The sequence below is a fragment of the Echeneis naucrates genome, chromosome 4, assembly GCF_900963305.1.
Source record: "Echeneis naucrates chromosome 4, fEcheNa1.1, whole genome shotgun sequence".
Lineage (NCBI taxonomy): Eukaryota > Metazoa > Chordata > Actinopteri > Carangiformes > Echeneidae > Echeneis > Echeneis naucrates.
In genome coordinates, this window is record NC_042514.1 from 20,240,580 (window position 1) to 20,265,913 (window position 25,334).

Consider the following 25,334-nt stretch of genomic DNA (forward strand, 5'->3'; position numbering starts at 1 on the left):
ATGAATCAGGAAGAGATTATGTCGAAGCTGAAGAAAGACATTCGCTCTTTGCTCACTTCGGCCAAGATGGGGCTGGATCCTGATCAGCTAAGAAAAGACTATGCTGCGATGTTGGGACATCCCATTCCCCTGAAACCCCTAGGCTTCAGAAACATCATGGACATGGTGAAGGAGATGTCTGATGTGATGTCCCTCAACTTCAGAGCAGATGGTAGTCCGTTCTTTAAGGGTAGAGTCATGTTATTCATTTCAGTGTGTATTTATAGCTGAATACGCTTTCATTGCCTTACATTCAATTTGCCTAAAGCCTCGTAGTGTTTGATTCATAGGTCCTCATTATTTTGCCTTTCATTTATATGAACAGCTTTTAATATTTTGTGCTCCCTCCTTTCTAGCTGTCAGCAATGAGTCCACCCGAAGTATTGAGGAACTGGTAGCCAAGCAGCGCTCACCAAAGGCTGACAAGCGGTTCAAACGGGATGGTGTCAGATACTTCTCTCCCCGATACTACCATCCTTCTCCCTCTGTGGTTCTTCCTAGAAGAGGATGTGCTCCTCCAGCTCTCACAGCCCAGCTCAGAACACAGCTCCGCCTCCTTCTCTCCAAGGTATGACCTCGTCATTTGTTGTTTCTCACCAAAATCCAAGCATTCTCCATAATAAGCTTGAGTGTTTTGATCAAAAAGTAGAATACCTTTGTCAAAGCCAACCTTTTTTTCCTTCAAACAAGACGGACTTGGACAAAATAAGAGACCCCTTGAAGAAGTTTTATTTTTTAAACCCATGTGGTGTTTAGATTGTTTATCAGTTTTGCTATGCAGTATTCAAACATATTGAAACCACACAGAGGCTGGGAGGCCAGGGAGTCGGCAATGTAATTTTTTTCCCCCCAATTGTTACCAAAGTGATGTTGCTCTATTATATATGTAATAATGTGTCTCCCGTTTCAGGGTCCTCTCAAGTTATCTGAGCTACAGACCAGTTTCCAGCGCTGCTTCGGCCACCCTCTGCGTGTCCACAACTATGGCTTTTATTCTGCTATAGAGATGCTGGAGGCAGCGGCTGACATGATCTACGTCCACCAAGGAAGGCTCGGCTCAGTTCTGGTCCTGAGGGATCACTTGCCCTTCCAATCACCTGGTTTATCTCGGAAGACTGGACCTATAAAACCAGAATTGCCTAGAACTGACAAGACAGCCTCCAAAGTGCCAGACATCACAACTCAGATCACATTAGCTACAGGTGCGTTACCCAAACATTAGGTCACTGTCTATCAACAGGCATTTTTTATCTAAATTGCTTGTTCATCCTATCAGAGCTAATGCTTCTAGACACCGATTCCTTTACCACTCACCTGTGGTTAATACACTAGCATCAGAGCTGAGAGAATTACCATGTGTTGTGTGGTCTTGTTTTCCCTCCCACCATTGCAAGGAATGATGTCAACATGCGCATTTGCAGAGCACACATGCAGTGGAGAAAGAACTGCATTGATCTGTGATTTTATGTTATTTCAGGGCAGAAACTTGGTCACATTCGAAATCGTAGATATGAAACCTTACACTGGGAAAAGGGACAAAATCGTTTTGGATATATAAATATATATAAAACAGCTGCTACAACAGCAAAAAAATAAAAAACACTGATAACCCTCTTAGATGATCATCATTTGTATCACTGGCAACAAAAGGTTATCAGGCCATGGTGTTTCGGTTTTTTGTTGTTTTTTTTTTCATTTTAATGTGTTTACAGAAGTAGTTCCTCATAATACCAAATGCTTATTTACTTGTCAGCTAAAGGCCCAGTGAAGCAGAGTCATCTGCAACAGACCTCTACTGAGACTACCTCGGGCTCGATTAGAAAAGAAACAGCAACCACCAGTGAGGTCTGCCAGGAAGGTCAACTCTTTCAGACACGGGTCAACAAGGTTTGTCCTCCAAGGTTTGCCCTTTAAAATGAAGAAACACAGTAACAGTACTTCAGATGTGAATAGACTGCTAAAAACAAGACGGATAAAATAGCAGAAAGGTAACAAAAAATTCTGAATGGATTCAGTTATTGGTTGAAGTGTCAAGAATTTATCTTCAGTCTTGAATTTAAGTATGATTTTCTTTGCTACTTAAATTCTACACCAGCTGAAAGAGGACCTCCGGCAGAAAATCCTGGAGAATGGAGTAGCTGGCACAGTTAGTCAGGAGCTGAAGGACAAATTGCGAGAGGTCAGACTTCCTCACAGTTCAAACTGGTGTTATTAATTGCAAATGAAAAGTCTCTAGCATGCAATGCTTTCATCACATGAATTGCCACAATTAAGCAGAAATATCTGGCTTACTGCATCACATATGTCTAAATTGTAGTAGCTCACTGTAAGGAAGACTTATTTTCCCAAACCAAAGGGTGATCATTGTCATTTTAAGATGTGTTGCAGCGGCTCTCTGATTAATTTTGGCGTGTTCAAACTACATTTCTCTCATCAATTCACATTGAAGTGATGTTTTTTTTAAACAGGAAAGTGTGAACTTGAACTTGACAATATTTTGGAATTCAAACTAAGTTTTGCACTTGTCTTCTTCCTGAATGGAAAAACAAAGAAAATGAAAATCATTTTGGTGACTCATTGTGTAATGTCTGATAATGAAGGACTTCAATGTTCATAATTCTGCAGGTTGTAGCTCAGAACAGTGGTGAATTATTGGTGCATGATCTACCTGCTGAGTTTAAGGTAAAAAAACAAAAACACATGTAGAGTGATTGAGTGGAGTGCTCACCTTAATAGTATGACAGAGTTTAAAATCCAGATCCATGATTGTAAAAGGCAGAGCACTGTACTGATTTGAAAAAATGAATGGTGATATTATTGAGAAGCTCATCTATGTTTTTTGCTCTTCAGAAGCTTTTTGGTGAGGACCTGCCACTGTCTCAGAGTGGCTTTGTTAGTGTCACTGAACTTGTTGATGCCATGAGTGACACCTTCCACCTGAAACCTGAACAGGGTGACCATGGGCAGCACTTAATTGTCATGGACATGCAAGGTAGTTGCAATGCACAGTTAGGTGGGTGTATGACCACATTGGAAAGCTTGTCAGCTGTTATTGATGTAATGCAACATATTTAGTTCATATAGCCACATTTTCATGCTCTGATGGACCTATCTTAAGTTGTCGTCAGAAATGCATGATGATGTTCTATGCTGATACGTACCTTAGAGTTGTGGTTTCTAATATCAAAAGATATTATATTTTGTTACAGCAGTGATGTATAATCAACCATGGAATTTATTGTTTTTATTTTGTAGACTCAAAGGAAACTGGTAGCTTTGGCAGTGGGGTGAAGTTGCCATCTAGGAGTTACTACTTAAGCTGTGGAGTGTCTCCATGGGAAGGCAAACGTAGAGCAGACAGTGATATTACAGCAGATGATAAGATTGAGAAGAACACTTCCAACTTCAAAACCTGTGAAATGGTAAGACAAAATGATAAATAGAGGAAGTAATAAAATAACATCAATCGTTTTACAGGCTCAGTTTAAGAGAAATAAAACACAAAGTACAGACAGGATAAGCAGGAAACACTGATAAAAGTGCAACTTGAAAAGCAACTCAGAGGAGATCAGAGATTCTGTCAAACTGATTTCCTCAGCTGGATTGCCTTTGATTTTAGTTTTTCCTTTTAGGTTTAAGCTGAGCCTTAACAACAGGAAAACATTTGCCCAACAAGCTAAAGGTGTGCACGTTATTTGTAGAGATTTGGGAGCTTGAAAATATGGGGCAAGATGCCTTGGAGAACTTTAAAAGTAATCAGTACAATCTTAATACCTTAATATGATAGCAGCCAGTACATTGATATTAAAACAATAGTGATGTGGTCATATGTGCCTCTCACGTCTTACTGCCTGAATCCCCTTCTCTCATCTTAAAGGCTAATGTTTTTCTGTTCAGGGTTTTGTAACAGGCTACTAACACGGCACCTTCACACCTTCACACAATACAAAGTCAATGGAGAGCTATTGATTGTTTTCCTCTCTGCCGTGGGCAAGGCCTAAATGTGCTCTGTCTGTATACGAGCTATGGATGAAATGATTAAGATTAAGTGGTAGATAAGGATAGTGGTTTTGTAACTGAATAATCTAATCAATAATACAATGCATAATATGTACAGTACAATGCACTTAAGAAACAGGCCCCCTGCATTTTAAGTGCACTGGAAATTAATGGTCAGTGTAAAATGTACATCATGGCTTTTGTCTGTGTATACAGGTTATAAAACTCATATTGCACTTCTCAAGTATTTATAATTTATATTACTTTGTTCTGTAGTGTAATATGAAATATAAAATTGCTGTGTCCTCTATAAATGTCTCTAGGGGGTGGCAGACGTTTACCCAGCCATTCAAGTGCATAACAGCCCTCTTGTGCCCCTGGATGCCCTGCAGAATGAGCATCTCAGACCACCAACACGCCATGGTACTCGCAAGCTGGTAGAAGTAATGGTGGAAAAGGTGGTGTCCCCAGGGCATTTCTACATCCGTTTCAGCGAGAGCAAGGAGGCACAAGCTATGGATGAAATGATGATTGAAATGAGGTGGTGGACACGTTTGCGGCAGTTTCCCTTTTTTTGTCGCAACAGGTGTATTTCTGAGGCTCCTTTTTGAGACTTGACAGTCTCATCAATAATACAATGCAAAATCCCCTTCAGTGTTTGCCATCTTATAATGCACAGCCCACTGTCACTGTCATTAAAATCCCTCTATATTTTCAAAAGTAGGGTTGCTCAATATGTGAACCTTAATGCACCATTTAGCTTGGGTAAAGAATGATAGCCTAATTCACGTGCATCTTTGAAATGTATTTACCCAAAATAGTTCCTCCTCAAGTTTCTGATTTACAGCTTTTTGTGAAGATAGTAAATAAACAGTAACTAAACAAGCTGAGTAAAATGCCCAACATTGAACTCTTACTAGTCTTAAAGAAAATAAATGACATATCAAAACCAATTTCATAGAATGTGATAAATTAAAGCAGGTCTTGTTGAATGTAAAAAAAAAAAAAAAAAAAAAATCTAATTTCACTTATTTTTTCACACATCCCTTTTTCTTTTTCACGACAGACGATGTTACACCTGTCCTGATGTATCAGCACGCTACCGCCTTCCTGAGCAGTTTGTTCGACGGGGGCAGGTCTGCTGCGTGTCGCCTAAAGGAATGTGGTTCTACCGAGTGGTGATCCATCAAATCATCAGTCCCACTGAAGTTGAAGTATACTATGTTGACTTTGGTGATATGACTATTGTGCAGAGCTCCAACCTCAAGTTCTTGAAGTAGGGGAATTGCAAACATTGAAACAGTCAATTAATACCATTGTTATTTTCAAGTCCTACCAATAATTGTGTATATTTTTTTTTTGCGTACTGTACATCTCTCTGTTTCACAGGTCATGTTATTCAGTTCTTCCAGCACAAGCTGTTCCATCATCACTTGCTGGAATTAAACCAAACACTGTGAGTATGATAACTGATATAATTTTGCATTCAAATGTGAACCTTCATGTGAACCATTTGGTGTCTTGATAAAACTGAAATGAATCAGCTGTATCCACCTTCTACATTGTTTTAGTACTTCAGACAGGTCAGAGTTGAACTAAAACCATTTTAATGTTGCCTTTTGAAACAAACAATTGCTTGATTATTAATATAAACATGAAACAATTGCTCTTGGCAGTCGGGTATATGCTTATTACAGTATATCATGTATATCACAGACTGAGTGAACTGCTTTTATAAAACTTTTAGAGCATATGGCAAAAAAGAAAATATTGGACACACTATAATATGATTTTTATTTCATTTTATTTATATAAATGATTGTATAAATTTTTAAGTCCTCCTGGTGCCTGCTATGCAAGACACACACTAGCTCCCATACATTATTCATCACTTCATGTTCTTTTACCTTTATCTATCTCTTTCATTAACTCTTCATTTTGTTTCCACAGTCTTTTTTTTTTCTTCCTATAATCCTCAGGTTTCTAATGTCGATAAATAACCTCTATGTTATGGCCATTTGTAATTTTACTTTTGTTCATCAGCATATGCGTCAGTGAAAAGTAATTTGCCATCACAGCTTTTGTAAGTGCTCAATATACAACAATTAAAAACTAATCAAACAATTACATTGTGTGATTTGAGCTAGGGGTTTAATGAAGATGGACAAATCATGCCTCTTAACGATCAATTATATTTCTTAAGAAATAGATAAAAGTAATAAACAATTGTCATTGGGGTATATTTTTCGAATTAGTTGCATGTGAAAGTGCTTCTTGCGTTGATTGAACAACTTAAAGTTCCATGCAATTTTAGTCTTTCTTAAAGCTTTGAATCATTAAAAGCTTATTCTCAGAGCTGTGACCATTCATCTCTCACAGGGAAGCTGGACCTCTGTGGCCACAGCTTCTTTCCAGAGACTGTGCTCAGCTTTCACATTGGTGGGAGCTCTGGAATGTTACACTGGAGATGTGCTGCAACTCTACCTGTGCGACACACACACTGATGATGACATCTACATCCATGCTGTCCTGCTGAATCAGGGACATGGTGTACCCCACAGTCCTGAAGCCAATACATCTGTGAGCACCACACACAAGCTAGCTTTCTTTATATTGTGACCTTGATAAATCTTAGTTTGACTGTTGTCTTTTTTCAAATTTGCTTCTGATATTCCAGCCAGCATCAATCATCAGGGTTTCAGTAATGTACTACTATAGACACAAAGAGATGCACAAATCAGGCATAACATTATGACCACCTGCCTAATATTCTGTTGGTCCCCCTTTGGCTGTAAAAAGGCATGGACTCCCCAAGACCCCAGAAGGGGTGCTGTGGTTTCTGGTATATAGACGTTAGCATCAGATCCTTTAAGTCCACTTAGTTGTGAGGTGGGGCCTCCATTGATTGGACTTGTTGGTCCAGCACATCCCAAATATGCTCAATTGGATTAAAATCTATAGAAATGTGTGCAAGCATCAATGAGCCATGGCCGCCCCTGACCCTGTTGCAGGTTCCCCACTGTTTCTTCCTTAGACCTACTTTTGACAGGTACTGACCACTGCATACTGGGAACACCCAACAAGAGCTGCAGCTTTGGAGATTTTGCAGTTTTGCACTCACTCAGTCATCTAGCCATCACAGTTTGGCTCTGTTCAAACTTGCTCAAGTCCTTACACTTGCCCATTTCTCCTGCTTCCATCTCAGCTTTGAGGACAAAATGTTTTGTTGCTGCTAATATATCCCACCCACTAACAGGTGCCATGATGAAGAGATAATCAGTGTTTCACTTCACTTTTCATAATGTTATGTCTGATAGGTGTATGTTCCATATTCACATTGTAAAGATCAATAGTAATACTTCTGTCCATTAATATTTTTCATTTAGTTTGTGTCATAGCCCCATTTATTGAGACTGTACAATTTCTTCAGCTGTGTGTCCAGGTTAATCCAGTGAGTCTCTACCTTGGGGAGGGAAAGGTTGACCTGCCAAAATTAGGAAAGGAGATTGCCTCTTGTCTTCAACCAGAAAACTCTCCAAAACAGTTGTCAGCCAGATTGAAGGTAGTCCTGCAACACACTAGAGAGCCTTAAAACAATTCATACTTGCCAAGTCCATGTCTCTGTGAAACTATGCAGTGCAAGCGCACAGCTCTGCACATACTCTACACATACGCTACATAACAAAATTGATTCATATTTTGATACGGCTTGGGAAATACTTTGTGGTGCCTTACCACCACCAATTATCTGGTGTCTTGGGGAATAGTGAATGCATGAAATGGCGATTCACTTGTGGTCTGATGGTAGCCAATTGTGGATATGAAAAAGTGTCCGATCCTTAACAAGCTCAACACGCACACTTTTCTCTCTCCTAGCTGCTGTTGTACCGTGTTCAAATTTTTAACAGCCAAACAAAACATCCATTCATTCATTTTCTACCGCATATCTATTTCTGGGTTACGGGGGGGTGCTACAGCCAATTCTAGCTCACATTGGCTGAGGGTGGGGTTTGCCAGGGGTCGCCAGTCCATCACAGGGCCAACACACAGAAACAGACATAGATAAACAACCACCACGCATGCCACTTTGTGTTTTTTCTTTAATAAAGGTTCAGGGGAAGGGGTTTGGGGTAAACTGCAACACAGGGTTCATCCCATCTGGCCTGTTGGCTTCAACCTTACTTAACACTGGATCCTCTGACCAGCCTTTGGGTTGGAGACAGCACTGGTACTGGCTTGTACCACTTCTCACAACTACCTGACCATGCTGCTGTGGAGCTGGGCAAGTGTCTCACTTAATTATGTGACGGACTGCAGGTGTGATTACTGCCATGTGCCAAGTGGCTGCAGCACCTGAACTGGATAGAACACTCCCTTTTTTGCGTCCCTCAATTTGGTGATTAATGTCCTGGGCTGGGTCTGCTCTTCCTGGTTTGTCACAATGTATAGATTGGAGTCACAGGAGCGGGCGTAGTGAGGGGTTTTGAAGTTTTTCAGAAAACTTCCAAACAAATTCACAATTTTCAGATCACAGACATCATTTGTGCATGAGAATGCAAGATTTATTATTATTATTATTATTATTATTATTATTATTTGTAACCTGTTCTGCTTATCAGCTGGGACAGGCAGTATGAATGTTCCTGGTGGCTTGTTGTGCTGAAACTGTTTCACTCCTCCTGTCACCCTTTAACTTTATTGGCAATGGTACTGGTTTGATGGTAAAGCTACTGAGCTGAGGCTCAGGAGAGGATGGAGAGAACAGAAATAGGATAGGGAAGACGGGGGGTACAAAGCACCAGCAGCAACACTACCAACATGGGGGAGATGCGGTTGTACAGAAACGAGAACATCAACATAAACAGTCAGAGCATTGGTGGCAGGATTTTCCATGCAATCTGAGTTGTGCACCTTGTATGTGTGTGTGTGTGTGTATATGTATGCTACGGTTTGTGTGAATGGAGGAAAATTTGTAATTTCCCGGAAAGAAGCTGACCTGACTTTATTGCTATGAATGAATTATCTCATGTTTATTATAATAATAATAATTAAGCCGTTCTGTGATTACAGATCAAAAGATCCCAGATGGAATGGAGTGGTAAAGTGCATTCTTTAATGCCTCTTTGTAATAATGCTTTGGTGAGAGGAATTTACTTTGTCAACAAGAGGCTGAATTGAAGGTGGAACCACATCTGGTGCATGTCAAACTGAGAATGAGAAAACTTGACAGCACATTTAAACATTGCTCTCACAAATCAGCAGTTTTGGAGAGGAGAAAAATATCAAGCAGTTATCTTAGCTTTTAATGTGTAGCTTGCCATAGTTTGTGTACATCTAATTGGTATTTCTGTGCCAGTGTCCCATAATAAGCCAATTAAATTTTGAATATTAATAATTATACTAATTATTAATATTCAAAATTTATTAAAAATTAAATTCAGTCCCTTAATTGAAAAGGCAATTTAGTAGTGTTAAAAAGTGCTTGCTTTTCCTAAGATATTTGTATCTGATGGTAGGTAATTAGGTGGAGGCAGCCTGACTCCAATATAAAATAACTTAATACGATTTCATGATACACATCCAGTCACAGTTAACACAGTCATAACTCTGTAGTGCAATGAATTAACATCTCTGGAAAATAATAACTGGTGCACTATTAATTGCAGGATTTACTAAATGTAAATTTATTGTTGTGTTAATTTACATTCAACTTACACCCACTTTACAGTCATATTGGTTTGTGAAATCTGTGTTATGTAAATGTGACACACTGAGTTTCTTGGTCTTTTAGGCTGAAGAGATAGAGCTGCCTGCCCTGGAGAGTATTGAGGACTATGAGGTCAGCTCCTGCATTCAGGTACAACTACCTAACTCTGATTCCAACCCTTAGACATGCTATCATTACTTTTTAATTAATTTGGCATATTTGCAAAAACTTCACACACCCACAATGTTTTCAGATTTACTCAACACCTACTGTCAGTGTTTACACAATGTCAATAAGCAAATTAAACTGTTTTTGATGCTTGATTGGAGATTTCCCTGTACAGGATTCATTCTGAATTATTAATGTTTGTTTTGACTTGTGGAATTCACTTTAGCTTATGGTAATTTATATTGTTGATTCGTATTGCTTTTTGTCATCGAAAATCTTACCTTGACAAAATCAGAAAAGCACAAACTATACAATGCTGTCTTGTTTAGGATAAGCAGGTTAACCCCTACAGTTCTCTGCTAAATGAGGAAACTCAAATATAGTTCACTTAGCTGTGCCCTGACCAATTAGTCTCCTAACAAAGCTAAAAGTCACACTTCCATCCACCCAGATCAAGATAAAAGTGAACTTAAAGTGACTAGGCCTCTTTCGTATTTAGCTTTTGGAATTTGAATGCAAAATAACTTAATATTTATGGTTTTTGTAAAACAGTTAAAAGAGTTGGTAGATTTTTTATCATGAAAAACGTTACTCTGTTTTCAGCCATTGAGCACAACTCCTGCACAAACTCCATCCAACGCTGACTCTGGCTCCTGCTGTCCAACCTGTGAAGAGGCTGCTGCCCCCTTGTTGACCACGCCACCTCCAATCCTGAGGACCCTGAGCTTCCACATCCCTGGCCTTGGTCAAGTGCAGAACTGTACTCATGGTATATACAGATACAGATTTTTTTTTTTTTTTTTTTTCTTCAGGGTAAATTAATGAGCACAAGTTAAAATTGTGGAACAAAAGTAATGAACATAAACAAAAGCTTGTCTTCTCCAGCACATAATCAGACCTGTTCCCGATCTTTTTGACCTAATGTACTGCTCTCATTGCAGTAGCTTCTATTTGTCCAGTGTAAATGAAAACAGCAAGACAGAATAGCTCAAGGATTAGATAGCAGATATGTTCAAGTACGACTAGTAGCAAATTTTGACATTCTTCCATATTTCCCATCATTAATATTAGTATTATTGTAACCTAATGTGAGTTAAATACAGGCTATTGGCTGAACATAAATATATGTTCATATTTATTTATATATATTTAAATAACTCTTTATTTATATATATTTAAATAACTTTCTTTCTCTGGGTTTTTTTGGGGGGAGAAAAATTTACTCAAACTTGTCACTAGTCAGTTGTTGGTATTATTACCAATATGTATGTTAATCTCTCTCACATGCCCACATATTGAATTAAATTTATTCATATATCGCCAAAACATTACAGTTACATCAAGGCACTTCACACATAGAGTAACCGGAACCGGAGAGCGAGCTGACCTCCTGGGACAGTAAGCTCTTTGTACATTAGGAGAAGGATTTTGAATTATTTTCTGAATTTTACTGGCAGCCAATGAAGAGCAGCTAAAACAGGAGGAATGTGATCTCCTTTTCTAGTTCCTGTTAATATTCATGCAGCAGCGTTCTGAATCAACTGAAGGCCTTTGTTTGTTTTGATTTGTTTGGACATCTAGATAGTAATGAGTTACAGTAATCCAGCCTAGAAGTTACTAATGCATGGACTAGTTTTTCTGCATCATCCTGAGAGAGGGTGTTTCTGATTTTCCTAATGTTTCTCAGGTGTAAGAAAGCTGCCCTACTGACTTGTTTTATGTGAGGGACAAAGGACATGTCCTGGTCAAATAAACTGATAAATCAACAGTTTTTTTTTTGTTTTTTTGTTTTTTTTTTCAACCACAAATATCTGAGGTCATGGAGTATTTATATTGATAAATGTGCATAATTTATCAGTTAACATTGTAATATTCAGTGCAATAGTAAGATCTATATTGATATTAATGCTGTCTGATTCAATTGTCCAGGTCAAGCTGTGTCTCCATTCCACCCGTGAAACAGTGGTGTCCTGTTTCTTTCCCTTGTGGCATGGTAGTTTGTGCCTCCTGCAATCCAGCCCAGTCCGAAGGCCGAAACCAAATGGAGAAATTGATCTAAACAGCTGATAAAATATATTTATAATATGATATACTTTTAGAAAATCCAATAACAGAATTATTTTTCTGCAAGGAGTTACACACACATACAGGAGTTATACACAGGCCTGTCAGTGTTTATCATTTTAGTAATTAATACATTTTCATGTCAATTTTATTTTTCAGTTGTGCAGAATGCAACTGATTTGATATTGTTATAATTAAAGGACTTTCCTAACAGTTTTGTCAAACACTTTCATTGTTTGTTTGTTTTTTTTTATGTTAAACTTGTGAATGGTTTGGTTAATAAAAAAACAGTGTATGTATCATTTTCTCAGCCATCAAGATGTCTGAGATTTGTAAAATGGTTTGTTGTTCTGGACAGGTTCAAAATGTTTCAAATTGGAAGTGAAACATGGAAGTTGTAACATTTTATTTTGGAAAATAAACATTATTTGCCAAAATGTCTGCAAATGATGTTTTCCTCAGTTCTTCTGGAGCGTAGCCGTGGCAGGAGAGACCTGGGAGGAAGCATTAAGGTGTGTTTCTGTATGATAACAAGAAAGCATTGAGCCTCCTGTTGAGTGACTGCTTTGAGACTGAGAGCTTCTTCATGGTCCGTACAAATCTTTCAGCAAGCCCATTAGTAGCTGGATGATACAGTGCAGGCTTCATGTGCTGGATACCACAAACTACCAGAACCTGCAGTGTGGCTTCAAAGCCTGCTGAGCGATGCTCTTCTAAAATGCCACGTCTCCATGTCATTGCACTTTATCCTGCGAATACCATTTGCTATATTTTGAGTAACTCAAAAGTCTGGTGGTGGATTGGGAGCCTGCAAATGTACTTCATTCCCTTTTTTTTTGTATTGAAAGAGTAAAATCTTTTGTTTTTCACAAAACCTTACTCATCTAAATATGCTACCTTTTTTTTTGATTGATTGAGCTATAAGAGGGGGGGGGGGTGGAGAGAGGGAGAGGTGGGGGGGAGAAAGAGGGAGGGGGGGAAAAGGGGGAAGGGGGGGGGAGAAGGGGAGAAGGGGGGGGGGGGGGGGGAAGGAGAGAGGGAGAGGGAAAAAGGGGGAAGGGGGGGGGAGAAGGGGAGAAGAGAGGGGGGGGGGGAGGGGGGAAGGAGAGAGAGAGAGGGAGGGGGGGAAAAGGGGAGAAGAGGGGGGGGGGGGAGGAGAGAGGGAGAGGGGGGGGGGGAGAGACACACACAGAGAGAGAGAGAGAGAGAGAAAGGCAGATTACAAACAAATTTTAATAATAATGTAATTACATTTAAATTAAATAATTTTGCTAAACTGAGCCCTAAATAAAAAAACAACAGCTCAGCCAGGCGCCTGGTCCGGTTCGCCTCCCAGATTCGTCCAAATACAGGAGAACAGCAGTCCTCCTGTACTTGTCCTCTTCTGGGAGGCTTTTCAGGACGAGCCTCAGATGTCCAAGTTGACACAGAGGCCCCCACCGACAGCGCCCCTTACCGAAAGGCACCGTCAGTGACTCTGAGCTCCACCAGAGTCTCAGGACGTCTGTGAAGAGGAGACAGCTCACAGCTGCTATTTATACTCCCCGGGGGAGGCAGGTAGACGTCACGGTGACGTCGAAGGGGTGAGGGAGTTGGACGTCACTGTGACTCTGGAGTAATCGCTTATGATTGGTCGAAAACAATTGGAACTCGCACCTGATTGGCTGCTGCCTCGTGCCCATCTAATCTTAATAACCGGGATAGTGGGAGCTGCAGAAAAGAGCGGCACTGTCCGGACTGACAGTTCGGAGATATGACGTGTGTGACCGTGACGTCACGGGTCAGGGGCATTGTGGGTAAGAGCCGGTGTTGACCACAGTAGTTATAGCTACTGCTTTCTGACCTCAAAAATGAACCCAGTTGAAATTGTAGTCCAAACTACGATCATTGGAGCAACTGCAGTTGTCATGGAGACTAATCTCGTTCACACATTTTGCAAAGATGTATATCATGATGTCACTTCCTTGCAAATTCCAAAGCTTTGACTTTCAAATGAGCACGCCCATTAGCCAATTGGTTCAACACAATCATCAGGTGTGCAAACACATGACTGCTTAATTGTAGACAGACCAATCAGGTTAGAGGATTATAAAAAGGCAGCAGGTGAGTTCACCTGTCATCAACCAAAATGTAATGAGTAAGATGAAGAAGAGTGAGACTGAGAGGAGGAGGAGGAGGAGGAGGAGGAGGAGGAGGAGGAGGAGGAGGAGGTAGTGGAAGAGGAAGAGGAAGACGAAGACCTGAAGCAGGAATACAGGCTCTAAGAAGGAGAGGACTGAATTTGTCAAATGAACTTCAGGCAACATTAGCTGACCATGTGGTGAACCACGGACTGACACTGAGGGAGGCTGGACTGTTCAGCCAAATCTCAGCAGATATACATCTGTGATCAGGACCTTTTACAACTACAAACTTAATGAGCTACTTAGTATGTACCATATCAGCACTGTTGATGCTGGTTCCTGTGACATTTTACAACAGGTTACATGTATTTCTTTCCACATAGGATTCAGGGGTCAGAGCGACAAGGAGGAAGGGGGCCTATCTTCACACCAGAGCAAGACAGAGCAATCAAACATGGTTCTGTCCAATAATACAATAAGGCTCAGAAGTTCAAGTCCACATCATTGGTGACAATGCCAGTTTCAAAAGTGTTCATTGGGTCTCTATCAACACTGGCACTCCTGGAAAGAAAGAGTCAACTTCAAATAAAACAACTCTATGGAGCACCTTTTGAACGGAATTCAGAGAAGGTCAAACAGCTGCGGCATGAGTATGTGGAGGTATGTATTGTTCACTAACCTAACTTAACTGTGTGTTAGAGCCATGCTGAACTACGCAATCTTGTCTTTCACTGTATTAGAGTTTCACAAATGAATGCTGATGAAATCCCACGAGTTCATCCACATTGACGAGGCAGGGTTCAGCCTCAGTAAAGCAGGGAGAGGCAGAAATATCAGGACTATAATCGATGTCCTGGGGCAGCGTGGGGGTAACATCACCCTTAGCACTGCCATTACACAGAATTGGGTCCTCCTCCCTCATATGTGCCCTTACAACACACCTCACATTGTGACATTTCTAGATCAATTGCACAACATCAGTGAACCAAATGCAATAGATGCAATACCTTGTCATCTGGGACAAACTGGGCCCTCTATTCAAAGTTGTGCTTAAGCAATTGGAAAAAGAAAATCACTACTGCAGGCTTTTACTTTTAACTGCTTTGTGAATGATGATGGGACCATTAGTTAGTTTTGAGCACAGTTAAGTGTTTTGAGGTGCTTATTCAGTTTTGTAATTGGATTCAAGGGATTTGAGAATGTAGTTTGAAAAGAAGGTTTTGTGTTCAGTTTTGAGGAAAAGGTAGTTTCAAAAAAGTTAGCAATTGTGAAAAATGAAACAAATGCTTTAGCTGATTAATCGATGGAATTTTCAGTAGAATACTTGCCTACTAAAATATTCAATAGCAACAGCCCTACACTACGGCAATGTACAGTATTGAGTTTTGTTATTTCATTATAAAATGATTTAAAGATGCCCCCACGAGCGAGCACTTCCTATAAGAGGCAGAACCAGGCTCGGGGGAGGAGGAGGCCATCTGCCTCGACCGGTTGGGTCGAACTGGTCCAGGTCTTGCATTTCTCTGTAATATTTAAAATCAATCAGCACTCTAGCTTTCACCATCCTGCTGAACAGGAGGACCAAGTCAATGTCCACCTTGTCCTCAACCTTCTTCTTCCTGGAGACAGTCATTTTTGACTGTCTCAGGATAAATTTGATCATCTGGCTCTTGTTTTTTGGTCTGGAGTGGGAACACCTTTTCTCCTTTCCTGAGCAGTTTGTCCAGCAGTGAGAACAGAGGGCCGAGCCGAGGACACTGGGAGAAACAGTGGAAGACCGTTTCTACAGTACCACAGAAGGGACACTGACGGGTTGAGGCTGGAGATGAAGGCGTTGACTGCCAGGATCCCATGCAGAAGTCACTGCCACTGAAGGTTGGCCACCTTTTTGGTGAGTGGAGGTTTGTAGAGGCTCCTCCACTCAGGCCGGACCTCCTCATTTAGGCCCAGGTGAGCTCTCCAGAGGGAGTCAGCTCTCTGCAGCTTCTTCCTGTTCAGTCACTCCACCATCAGCACTGACAGGACTTTACCTCTGGCCTCACTGAGGCTCAGCTCCAACCGACTGCCTGAAATTTGACCCCCACCAGGGACAGACACTGGGGGATGGGGGGGGGGGGGGGGGGTCGTTGGGACATGGTACAGCCACACCAGCACTTTAACCTGCTTTAACCCTCCCGTCCTCCAACACCCCCCCCGTAAGACCAACTCATTTAGAGTCTTTCTTTACTGTCACAGCTTCACTCTGGCTGAAGACAGTTTATTTAAAAAGTGCCACGTTCTCCTCTAAAACACAAATGTCCCTCTGTCTGTGTGTTTAAAACCCCTCTTGCGTCGTCAGCGTACACTGACAGCTTTACTGCTGCGGGACATCCAGGGAAGACCACTCCCCCCAGCCCCTCCCTCAGCCTGTGTAGCAGGGGCTCTATGGCCAGGGAGTACAGCATCCCTGACAGAGGACACCCCTGCTGCAACCCCCTTTGGACCGGTAAAGGTGCAGCCAGACCACCGGGTTTCAGCATGCTTGCAACATGGTACAGCACCTGAATCCCGGCTATGAAACCTGGGCTGAACCCAAAAACACCGAGCGTCTGCCACCCACTCAAAAGCCTTCTCCTGGTCTATGGAAATAAGACCAGGATCCACATCCAATGAGCTGGAGCGCTCCAAAACATGCCAGATTAAAGTGACATTATCACTTATGAGCTCGCCGGGCACACAGTAACTCTGGTCCACATGAACGACCTCAGCCATCACCTCTCTGAGCCTTCGATGGTACATAATCTAATAGTTTATGAACAGGCTTGATTGGTGTTTTCTGTGGCTCTTATTTCATTTCTTGTGGCTGCCCTGTAGATTTGGTGGTCTGACTCTATTAAAGGTTTGTAGGCCACTGACGTGTTTCCTGTTATGTTATGGATTTCCATCATTTCTGGCAAGGTTAAGATTTAGGCTGGTTTTTATGAAATCATGTGGGTTTGAAGTTGTGATTTGACTGGAAACTGTCAGGCTTATCTAGCAACACTGACTAGAATTGCCAATAACTACAGTCAGCTTCTCAACAGGTGTGTCGCTGAGTGGGGCGACTTGGTTAGAAACATGAACCGGGGGCTGCTGCTGTGACCAGATCCTGGCTGCTTGAGAATGTCGGGGGGAGAAGTAACTCTCTGAGCTGCTCTAGGTCAGCCCACACCAACAACTGGGGACTGGCTAGTTCACTAAATCTCACCTCCATATCTCTAAACAACTGCATTTTTGTCCTTTACCGATATCACTAAAGGAAGTAGAGAAGCAACCTGAACATGAAACACAGAGCAGGAGAGGTGGAAAGTGAGAGGTCATTGGTAAGCACTAAGTTATGTTAGCAGAAACAAAGAATCGCCTGAGCTTAGGAGCTGGGAAAGACAGACTTCGGGAAAACATGGTTAGTGAATGCAGTACACGTGCTTAGAGCTGGGAGAAATGGGGATTTCTAAGAATCATGGTTATTGCCACCACCGCAGCCTAGGCCTACAGCAGCACAGCTAAACGGTAGATGGACTTTAACTCTTTAACTATAAGCTCTGTCATACAGAAAAGTTTTAAGCCTGATCATGAAAATTGCTAAAGATTCCGCCCCCCGGACCGATACTGGAAGTTGGTTCCATAGAAGAGGAGCCTGATAACTGAAAAATCTGCCTCCAGATTTACTCTTGGCGACTCTAGGAACCAGAAGTAAACCTCCATCTAGACAGCAGAGTCACCTACTAGGACAGTAAGGAACTATGAGATATGATGGAGCTTGGCCATTAAGAGCTTTATATGTTAACAGAAGGATTTTAAGTTCCACTCTGTATTTTACTGGCAGCCAATGAAGAACAGCTAAAACAGGAGGAATGTGATCTCCTTTTCTAGTTCCTGTTAATATTCATGCAGCAGCGTTCTGAATCAACTGAAGGCCTTTGTTTGTTTTGATTTGTTTGGACATCTAGATAGTAATGACTTACAGTAATCCAGCCTAGAAGTTACTAATGCATGGACTAGTTTTTCTGCATCATCCTGAGAGAGGGTGTTTCTGATTTTCCTAATGTTTCTCAGGTGTAAGAAAGCTGCCCTACTGACTTGTTTTATGTGAGGGACAAAGGACATGTCCTGGTCAAAAAAACTGATAAATCAACAGTTTTTTTTTTGTTTTTTTGTTTTTTTTTTCAACCACAAATATCTGAGGTCATGGAGTATTTATATTGATAAATGTGCATAATTTATCAGTTAACATTGTAATATTCAGTGCAATAGTAAGATATATATTGATATTAATGCTGTCTGATTCAATTGTCCAGGTCAAGCTGTGTCTCCATTCCACCCGTGAAACAGTGGTGTCCTGTTTCTTTCCCTTGTGGCATGGTAGTTTGTGCCTCCTGCAATCCAGCCCAGTCCGAAGGCCGAAACCAAATGGAGAAATTGATCTAAACAGCTGATAAAATATATTTATAATATGATATACTTTTAGAAAATCCAGTAACAGAATTTTAGTAATTAATACATTTTCATGTAAATTTTATTTTTCAGTTGTGCAGAATGCAACTGATTTGATATCGTTATAATTAAAGGACTTTCCTAACAGTTTTGTCAGAAACTTTCTTTTTTTTTTTTTTTTTTTTTTTTTTTGTTAACCTTGTCAATGGTTTGGTTAATAAATGTTTATGTTGTTGTTCTGGACAGGTTCAAAATGTTTCAAAGTGGAAGTGAAACATGGAAGTTGTAACATTTTATTTTGGAAAATAAACATTATTTGCCAAAATGTCTGCAAATGATGTTGAAAATTTTTTTTTTTTGTGTGTTTTCCAAATGCATTATTTTCCTCAGTTCTTCTGGAGCTTAGCCGTGGCAGGAGAGACCTGGGAGGAAGCATTAAGGTGTGTTTCTGTATGATAACAAGAAAGCGTTGAGCCGCCTGTTGAGTGACTGCTTTGAGACTAAGTGAGAGATTCTTCATGGTCCGTACAAATCTTTCAGCAAGCCCATTAGTAGCTGGATGATACAGTGCAGGCTTCATGTGCTGGATACCACAAACTACCAGAACCTGCAGTGTGGCTTCAAAGCCTGCTGAGCGATGCTCTTCTAAAATGCCACGTCTCCATTTCATTGCACTTTATCCTGCGAATACCATTTGCTATATTTTGAGTAACTCAAAAGTCTGGTGGTGGATTGGGAGCCTGCAAATGTACTTCATTCCCTTTTTTTTGTATTGAAAGAGTAAAATCTTTTGTTTTTCACAAAACCTTACTCATCTAAATATGCTTCTACCTTTTTTTTTGATTGATTGAGCTATAAGAGGGGGGGGGTGGAGAGAGGGAGAGGTGGGGGGGGAGAAAGAGGGGAAGGGGGAAGGAGAGAGAGAGAGGGAGGGGGGGAAAAGGGGGAAGGGGGGGGAGAAGGGGAGAAGGGGGGGGGGGGGGGAGGAGAGAGAGAGAGGGAGAGGGAAAAAGGGGGAAGGGGGGGGGGGGAGGGGAGAAGAGAGGGTGGGGGGGGAGAAGGGGAGAAGAGAGGGGGGGGGGGGAGAGACACACACACAGAGAGAGAGAGAGAGAGAGGCAGATTACAAACAAATTTTAATAATAATGTAATTACATTTAAATTAAATAATTTTGCTAAACTGAGCCCTAAATAAAAAAACAACAGCTCAGCCAGGCGCCTGGTCCGGTTAGCCTCCCAGATTCGTCCAAATACAGGAGAACAGCAGTCCTCCTGTACTTGTCCTCTTCTGGGAGGCTTTTCAGGACGAGCCTCAGATGTCCAAGTTGACACAGAGGCCCCCACCGACAGCGCCCCTTACCGAAAGGCACCGTCAGTGACTCTGAGCTCCACCAGAGTCTCAGGACGTCTGTGAAGAGGAGACAGCTCACAGCTGCTATTTATACTCCCCGGGGGAGGCAGGTAGACGTCACGGTGACGTCGAAGGGGTGAGGGAGTTGGACGTCACTGTGACTCTGGAGTAATCGCTTATGATTGGTCGAAAACAATTGGAACTCGCACCTGATTGGCTGCTGCCTCGTGCCCATCTAATCTTAATAACCGGGATAGTGGGAGCTGTCAAAGCGATGTAATAGAAGAGTAATATTCAGTAATATATATATTTTTTTTAATTCACCAACACGTCCCGACAACCGGAGAAGAATGCCGCAAGTAAGAGCTATTTCCGGTGCTGATTTTTGCTGCTAAAGCAGAGAAATGACAACAGACACGACCGATTCCACGTTTTCGCGATGGACATACATTCCCATTATTTCCAGTTCCTCAGAGAGAAGGACAATAATGTGACAGTAAAATACATTAAAGAACCACCCGGACCGTTCTTGTCTTGTCATGTTCAGGCTATGGGCTACATTATAGTGGGTTTCATGTCAATAAGCCTAGACTTTGTAATATTTGCAGCATCTCTATCATAACTTGCAGACTTTGATCCTTTGTCTGCTTTCATATTGTGACTGTCACTGTTGCCTGTTGTATTCCCAAGAGCATTTACTGTGCCAATATTAAGTTGTTAGTAGCTTCAGGGGCCTACAAAGTCATTATATTGCATCACCCTCCACTGAATGTATTATTATTATTAATAATAATAAGAAGAATAATAACAATTTACATTTATTTATCCAAAAGTCCAAAAAGTAAATACAAATTACGATTATAATTTGTAGACAGTAATATTGTAATGTAACTACTGACTTGACAAATGACAGTAATTAATAATACAGAATTTATTATATTTTGGATGTAACTTGCCCAACACTGGTAACCATACATTCACTTACTAAGAAGTTACTGTTGTGATTGTAAATGATCAGCTTATTAGCAAACAAAATAATAATCTCAAACAATGAATAATAAATGTATCACTTTGTTCTGGTAGCTGTTTTTATCTGATTGTCGTGTCTGGTTTTTGTCGCCTGTCCTCTGCGTCCTATTTAATTTGCCAGCTTTTCTCTTGCCTTGTGCTGCTGTGGCATTCAAATGTCCCCAATGGGGTCCAAGTATTATCCAATCTAAATGAGAATATGGGTGTTCAGTGTCTCTTAACATGCCAAACATTACTCTATGTCCCACAACTGCATGAATTTAGTGACAATCAAGACGTCAGACTTGAATTTCTGGTTGTGGGTGTTACGTGTTGCCCCGCCCTGTCCTCATCATCCCCTGATTTCCCCCCACCTGTGCCTCATTACCCATACTCCCTTTGTGTATTTAGTCTCTGTGATCCCTACCCTCTCTGCCAGTTTGTCTTTGTATTTTTCTTGCAAGCGTTCCAGCATTTTTTCCTCGTGATTCCCCTCTAGTGTTTACTGACGTACCCTTGGACTTTGCCCCTGCTGTACTCCTTTTGTACCTCTGCCTTCGCTGACTGCTTTCCCGTGTACGTAACCTGTTTATTAAACCTGACTTTTGGAAATCCCTCTGTTGGAGTTGTGCTCTTGGGTCCTTTACATGGCCTCTCCACCCTTCTCACTGCAGCACAGCCGGCTTCCTGTGTGTAGCTATTGTCTTGCTTTGTGAAATTGTTGAAACTTGTGTCTGACTGGTTACAGCAGCGGTAGGGTTGAGAAACCTTTTTAAATTTCTATTCTTGTTTTGTCCTGTTTTTCTAAGGTAAGGTGCCTGTGTTTTTTGATGATTTTGTTTGTTGTTTTGGCTCACGCTTACACTCGAGGTAAATAAAAGATGCTTGTAAGACTTTAGCGTGGTCTTGCTGGCTGTATCCTTTCAGACATTGAGAGAGATGGGAGCTCAACCTATGTTACGTAGTCGTGTGTCGGGCTGGAGCTGGGCCAGCCATCTGCAATCATGCAACCCTCTGTTGTCTCCGGATGAAGCCTGGTTCAGCACCACTCATCTCTCTCCACATAGTTCAGTGCACTGCAAGGACTCCAACATGGTGGCGCTGACTTGTATAGTGTAAACAATTTGGTGCCACCCTTCAATTTGGAATGCTTGGATTATAATTGGGTTAAATACATAATATTAATAGTCATTTATCAGCATCGTATCCCATGACATTTAAAAAAAAAAAAAATCTAGGTAAATTACTTGATTGGCTTGTCCCTGAAAGAAACACGATTAAATTCTGACATTTTTAAAGCATCAACTCTGCATATTTTTAACGGTATTTACAGCATGTAAAACCACCAATGACTGAGAAAGGCACATTAATGGATCATCTATTTCAGCGGTTCTCAACATGTCGAGCTTCAGGACCCACCATCACCCCTCAATGACAAGCCAAGACCCAAAATGAGTTCAACTTCTCAAATGTATTCATTGAAAAGGTGGTGCATTTTGAACCTGAGATAAGAATATCATAGTATGCCAACACATACTCAGCCTCCCAGGAAAAGTTTACTTTAAGGTAATGGAAAAGACGGCCAATTGTTGAACCCCAGATTGAAGAGGAACCATGGGGATTCCATCCTGGGCATGGAACAACGGACCAGTTCTTTACTCTTATAGGGATCCCAGTCCGTATATGTGTTGTGGATATGGAGAAGGCGTATAACCGAGTCCACAGGGATGTTCTGTAGGAGGTGCTGTGTGAGTATAGAGTGAGAGGGTCACTTTTGACAGCCATCCAATCCAGACAGTTCAGCGGAAGCACAGCGAGAGCTGTGTCTGGATACTCTGCAGTGAGTCTGACTTGAATCTTGTGGGTGCCAGGGCTGTACCTTGATCTCAACTATGTTGTGATATTCATGAACAGGATTTTTAGGTGCAGCCGTATTGAGGAAGAGTTGCCGATTGCTAGCCAGAGAATCACATTGTTCCTTTTTGCGGATGATGTGGACCTGTTGGCACCATCGGTCTAAAATCTACAACGCTCACTGGATTTGTTCACAGCTGAGTGTGAAGTGGCAGGGATGGGGATCAACACCTCTAAATCCAGAGGTGGTAAAAGTACTCATATTCTGTACTTAAGTAGAAGTACAGATACATATATAAAAAAATACTCCGCTAAAAGTAGAAGTACTGATTCAACTCCTTTATTCAAATAAAAGTAAGAAAGTACAGGCTCTAAATAGTACTTTCAAAGTAAAAGTAAAAAGTAAAAATAAATATTTTAATGAAATGCAATACATTTTTTCTCGGTTCTCTCTCTACCGTCTCCTCACTCACTAGACTTCTTCCTGCGGTTACCTGCAGCCCCACTTCTTCTCCCTCCCTCTTTCCCTCTCTAGTTCATCATGTCTTTTACTTGTGCCTTTTACATTGTGTCGTCGTCTGTGCTGGTTAAAAAAAAAAAAAAAGCAACGAGCCTGTTTTTACAATGTAAGGAGTAGAAAGTACATATTTTTGTGTATAAATGTAGGGAGTAAGGGATACCTGAAAAATCTACTTACATAAAGTAATGAAGTATTTGTACTTCTTCACTTGTCACCTCTGACTAAATCTGAGGCCATGGTTAACAACACCGCAATGTTAGATTGACCGGAGAATCCGAGGAGCTGGTGCGATGCTGCATTGCACTGTTGTTATGAAAAGCGTGGTGAGCCAGAAGGCAAGGCTGTCTACGTACCGGTCAGTCTTCATTCTTAAACCCACCTTTGGTCATATGTAATGGGTCATAACCAAAAGAGTGGTGCTGGCTGGGGGACCAGGCCCTGATTTTCCTCGCCTCTTAAATTGCACTCATTCCATCCTTCACTCACCACATGCTTTGCTGTGCATAGTTACTCACGGGTGCATTTAGGCACATAACAAACATCATGTGAAAGATTTTAATGCACCACTCCCTGGGGGACAGACCAGGGTGGGTTCAGGAGGCCTCCCCTCCCCCTTGTGGGGCTGGCGGCACTGGGGCCTCGGCTACATTTCCTTGAGTTTTATGGTCCGTTGTGGCACTGTGCCCTGGTGGTCATTGTCATGGGTCCAACGCTGGTTGGTGTCCAATAGTTGGCCCCTTCTTCACTCCTTTTTAGGGGTGGGGACTATTTCTAGGGCATGGACGACTTGCCTCTGCTGGGGTTTCCTCGGCCAGTGCCTAGTGCCTAGTGCCTCCTGGAATCAATAATGATTTCTTTGATCTTGTTGACGTTCAGCATCAGGTAGTCATGGTGACACCAGTCCACAAAGTCTCTGATTGCACGCCTGTATTTCCCTTTACATCCTCCCCTAATGCAACCCACAACAGCTCACTCATTAGAGGATTTCTGAGGAAAGCAGGTGTTGGAGTTTAATTGAAAGTCTGCTGTGTAAAGCATTGTTGCAAAGCATTGTTGTAAATATATTATCTTACGAAGACATTTTTAGAAACTGCAGGTGTTTTCCTAGTCACAGGAAGGAAGGAAGGTGTTAAGCACCCCCCCGTTCCTCCCACCTTATTTCTCTTCTTTGTCTGCAAACACTTTTCCAGACTGGTTGTCGGTGCTTATTTGAGTTTGCCACAAGTTTGTGGTATTACACGCCATCAAACTTCAAACTGGACAAACAATAAAACTACAGCAATAAATAAACAATAAACAATATAACTAACAATTGCCAGCTTATGTTTTCCTGGTAGCTTGTCATTCCAGTTTGAACCATTCATACCTTACAAGAATAAACAAGATGACAGAGTGGTTCCTTGTGCAGGCCCCATACTGCACTTGGACAGTCTCAGAAACACTGTTTTGGGAAAAAAAAAAAAAAAAGAAAGTTTATTTTACTTTTTTTGTTGTTGTTGTTGTTTTTTCTACTGTGTTTGTCTGAACAGAATCTCATACACACACACAATTCAACTCATACAAACTCAGTTGAGGAATTCTGGACAGATAATTAAACAGAAAACAAGTAAACCCCCCCACAGACACCACAGACCATAATATTTTATTACAAAGACTGGAAGATTTAATTGGGATTAAATGAACAGCATTAATATGGTTTAAATCAGATTTATCAGACAGATATCAGTTTGTTCATGTTAAGAATGGCTCTTCCTCACACACTTTAGTTCCTCAAGGTTCTATATTTGGACCCACCCTATATATGCTTCCCTTAAGCAATATTATCAGGAAACACAGCATTCATTTTTACTGTTATATAGATGGTACTCAGTTATGGTTGTCTATGAAGCTGAATGAAACTAATCAGCTAGTCTGTCTTCCGACTGTCTTTCAGAGATAAAGGCCTTGATGAACTAAGACAAAACCTTCGGTTTTGGCTCTAAGCACCTTAGAGAAGCATTATCCGATCATTTAAACACTCTGAACACCATTACCTTGGCCTGCAGTTCC

The 25,334-nt window shown here is 41.3% G+C and overlaps 1 protein-coding gene across 1 annotated transcript; it reads left to right on the forward strand.

Moving 5' to 3' along the window:
• On the forward strand, positions 1-19,966 carry tdrd5 (tudor domain containing 5). Its single transcript, XM_029500216.1, has 17 exons — positions 1-229; positions 396-607; positions 950-1,241; positions 1,793-1,926; positions 2,135-2,218; positions 2,665-2,721; positions 2,890-3,052; positions 3,295-3,461; positions 4,362-4,579; positions 5,105-5,314; positions 5,428-5,494; positions 6,418-6,618; positions 7,469-7,600; positions 9,830-9,895; positions 10,517-10,682; positions 16,439-16,585; positions 19,857-19,966. Exons 1-17 carry the CDS (start codon positions 1-3, stop codon positions 19,964-19,966), a joined length of 2,655 nt encoding a protein of 884 aa, XP_029356076.1.
• Positions 19,967-25,334: the final 5,368 nt, after the last annotated feature.

Excerpts from the sequence above, each read along its gene's own strand:
- tdrd5 (XM_029500216.1), top strand. The coding sequence starts at position 1 with ATGAATCAGGAAGAGATTATGTCGAAGCTGAAGAAAGACATTCGCTCT. Across the intron at positions 10,683-16,438 it reads AGTGCAGAACTGTACTCATG|CGTACACTGACAGCTTTACT; the intron begins GTATATACAGAT and ends TTGCGTCGTCAG. Across the intron at positions 16,586-19,856 it reads CTGCAACCCCCTTTGGACCG|GACGAGCCTCAGATGTCCAA; the intron begins GTAAAGGTGCAG and ends GAGGCTTTTCAG.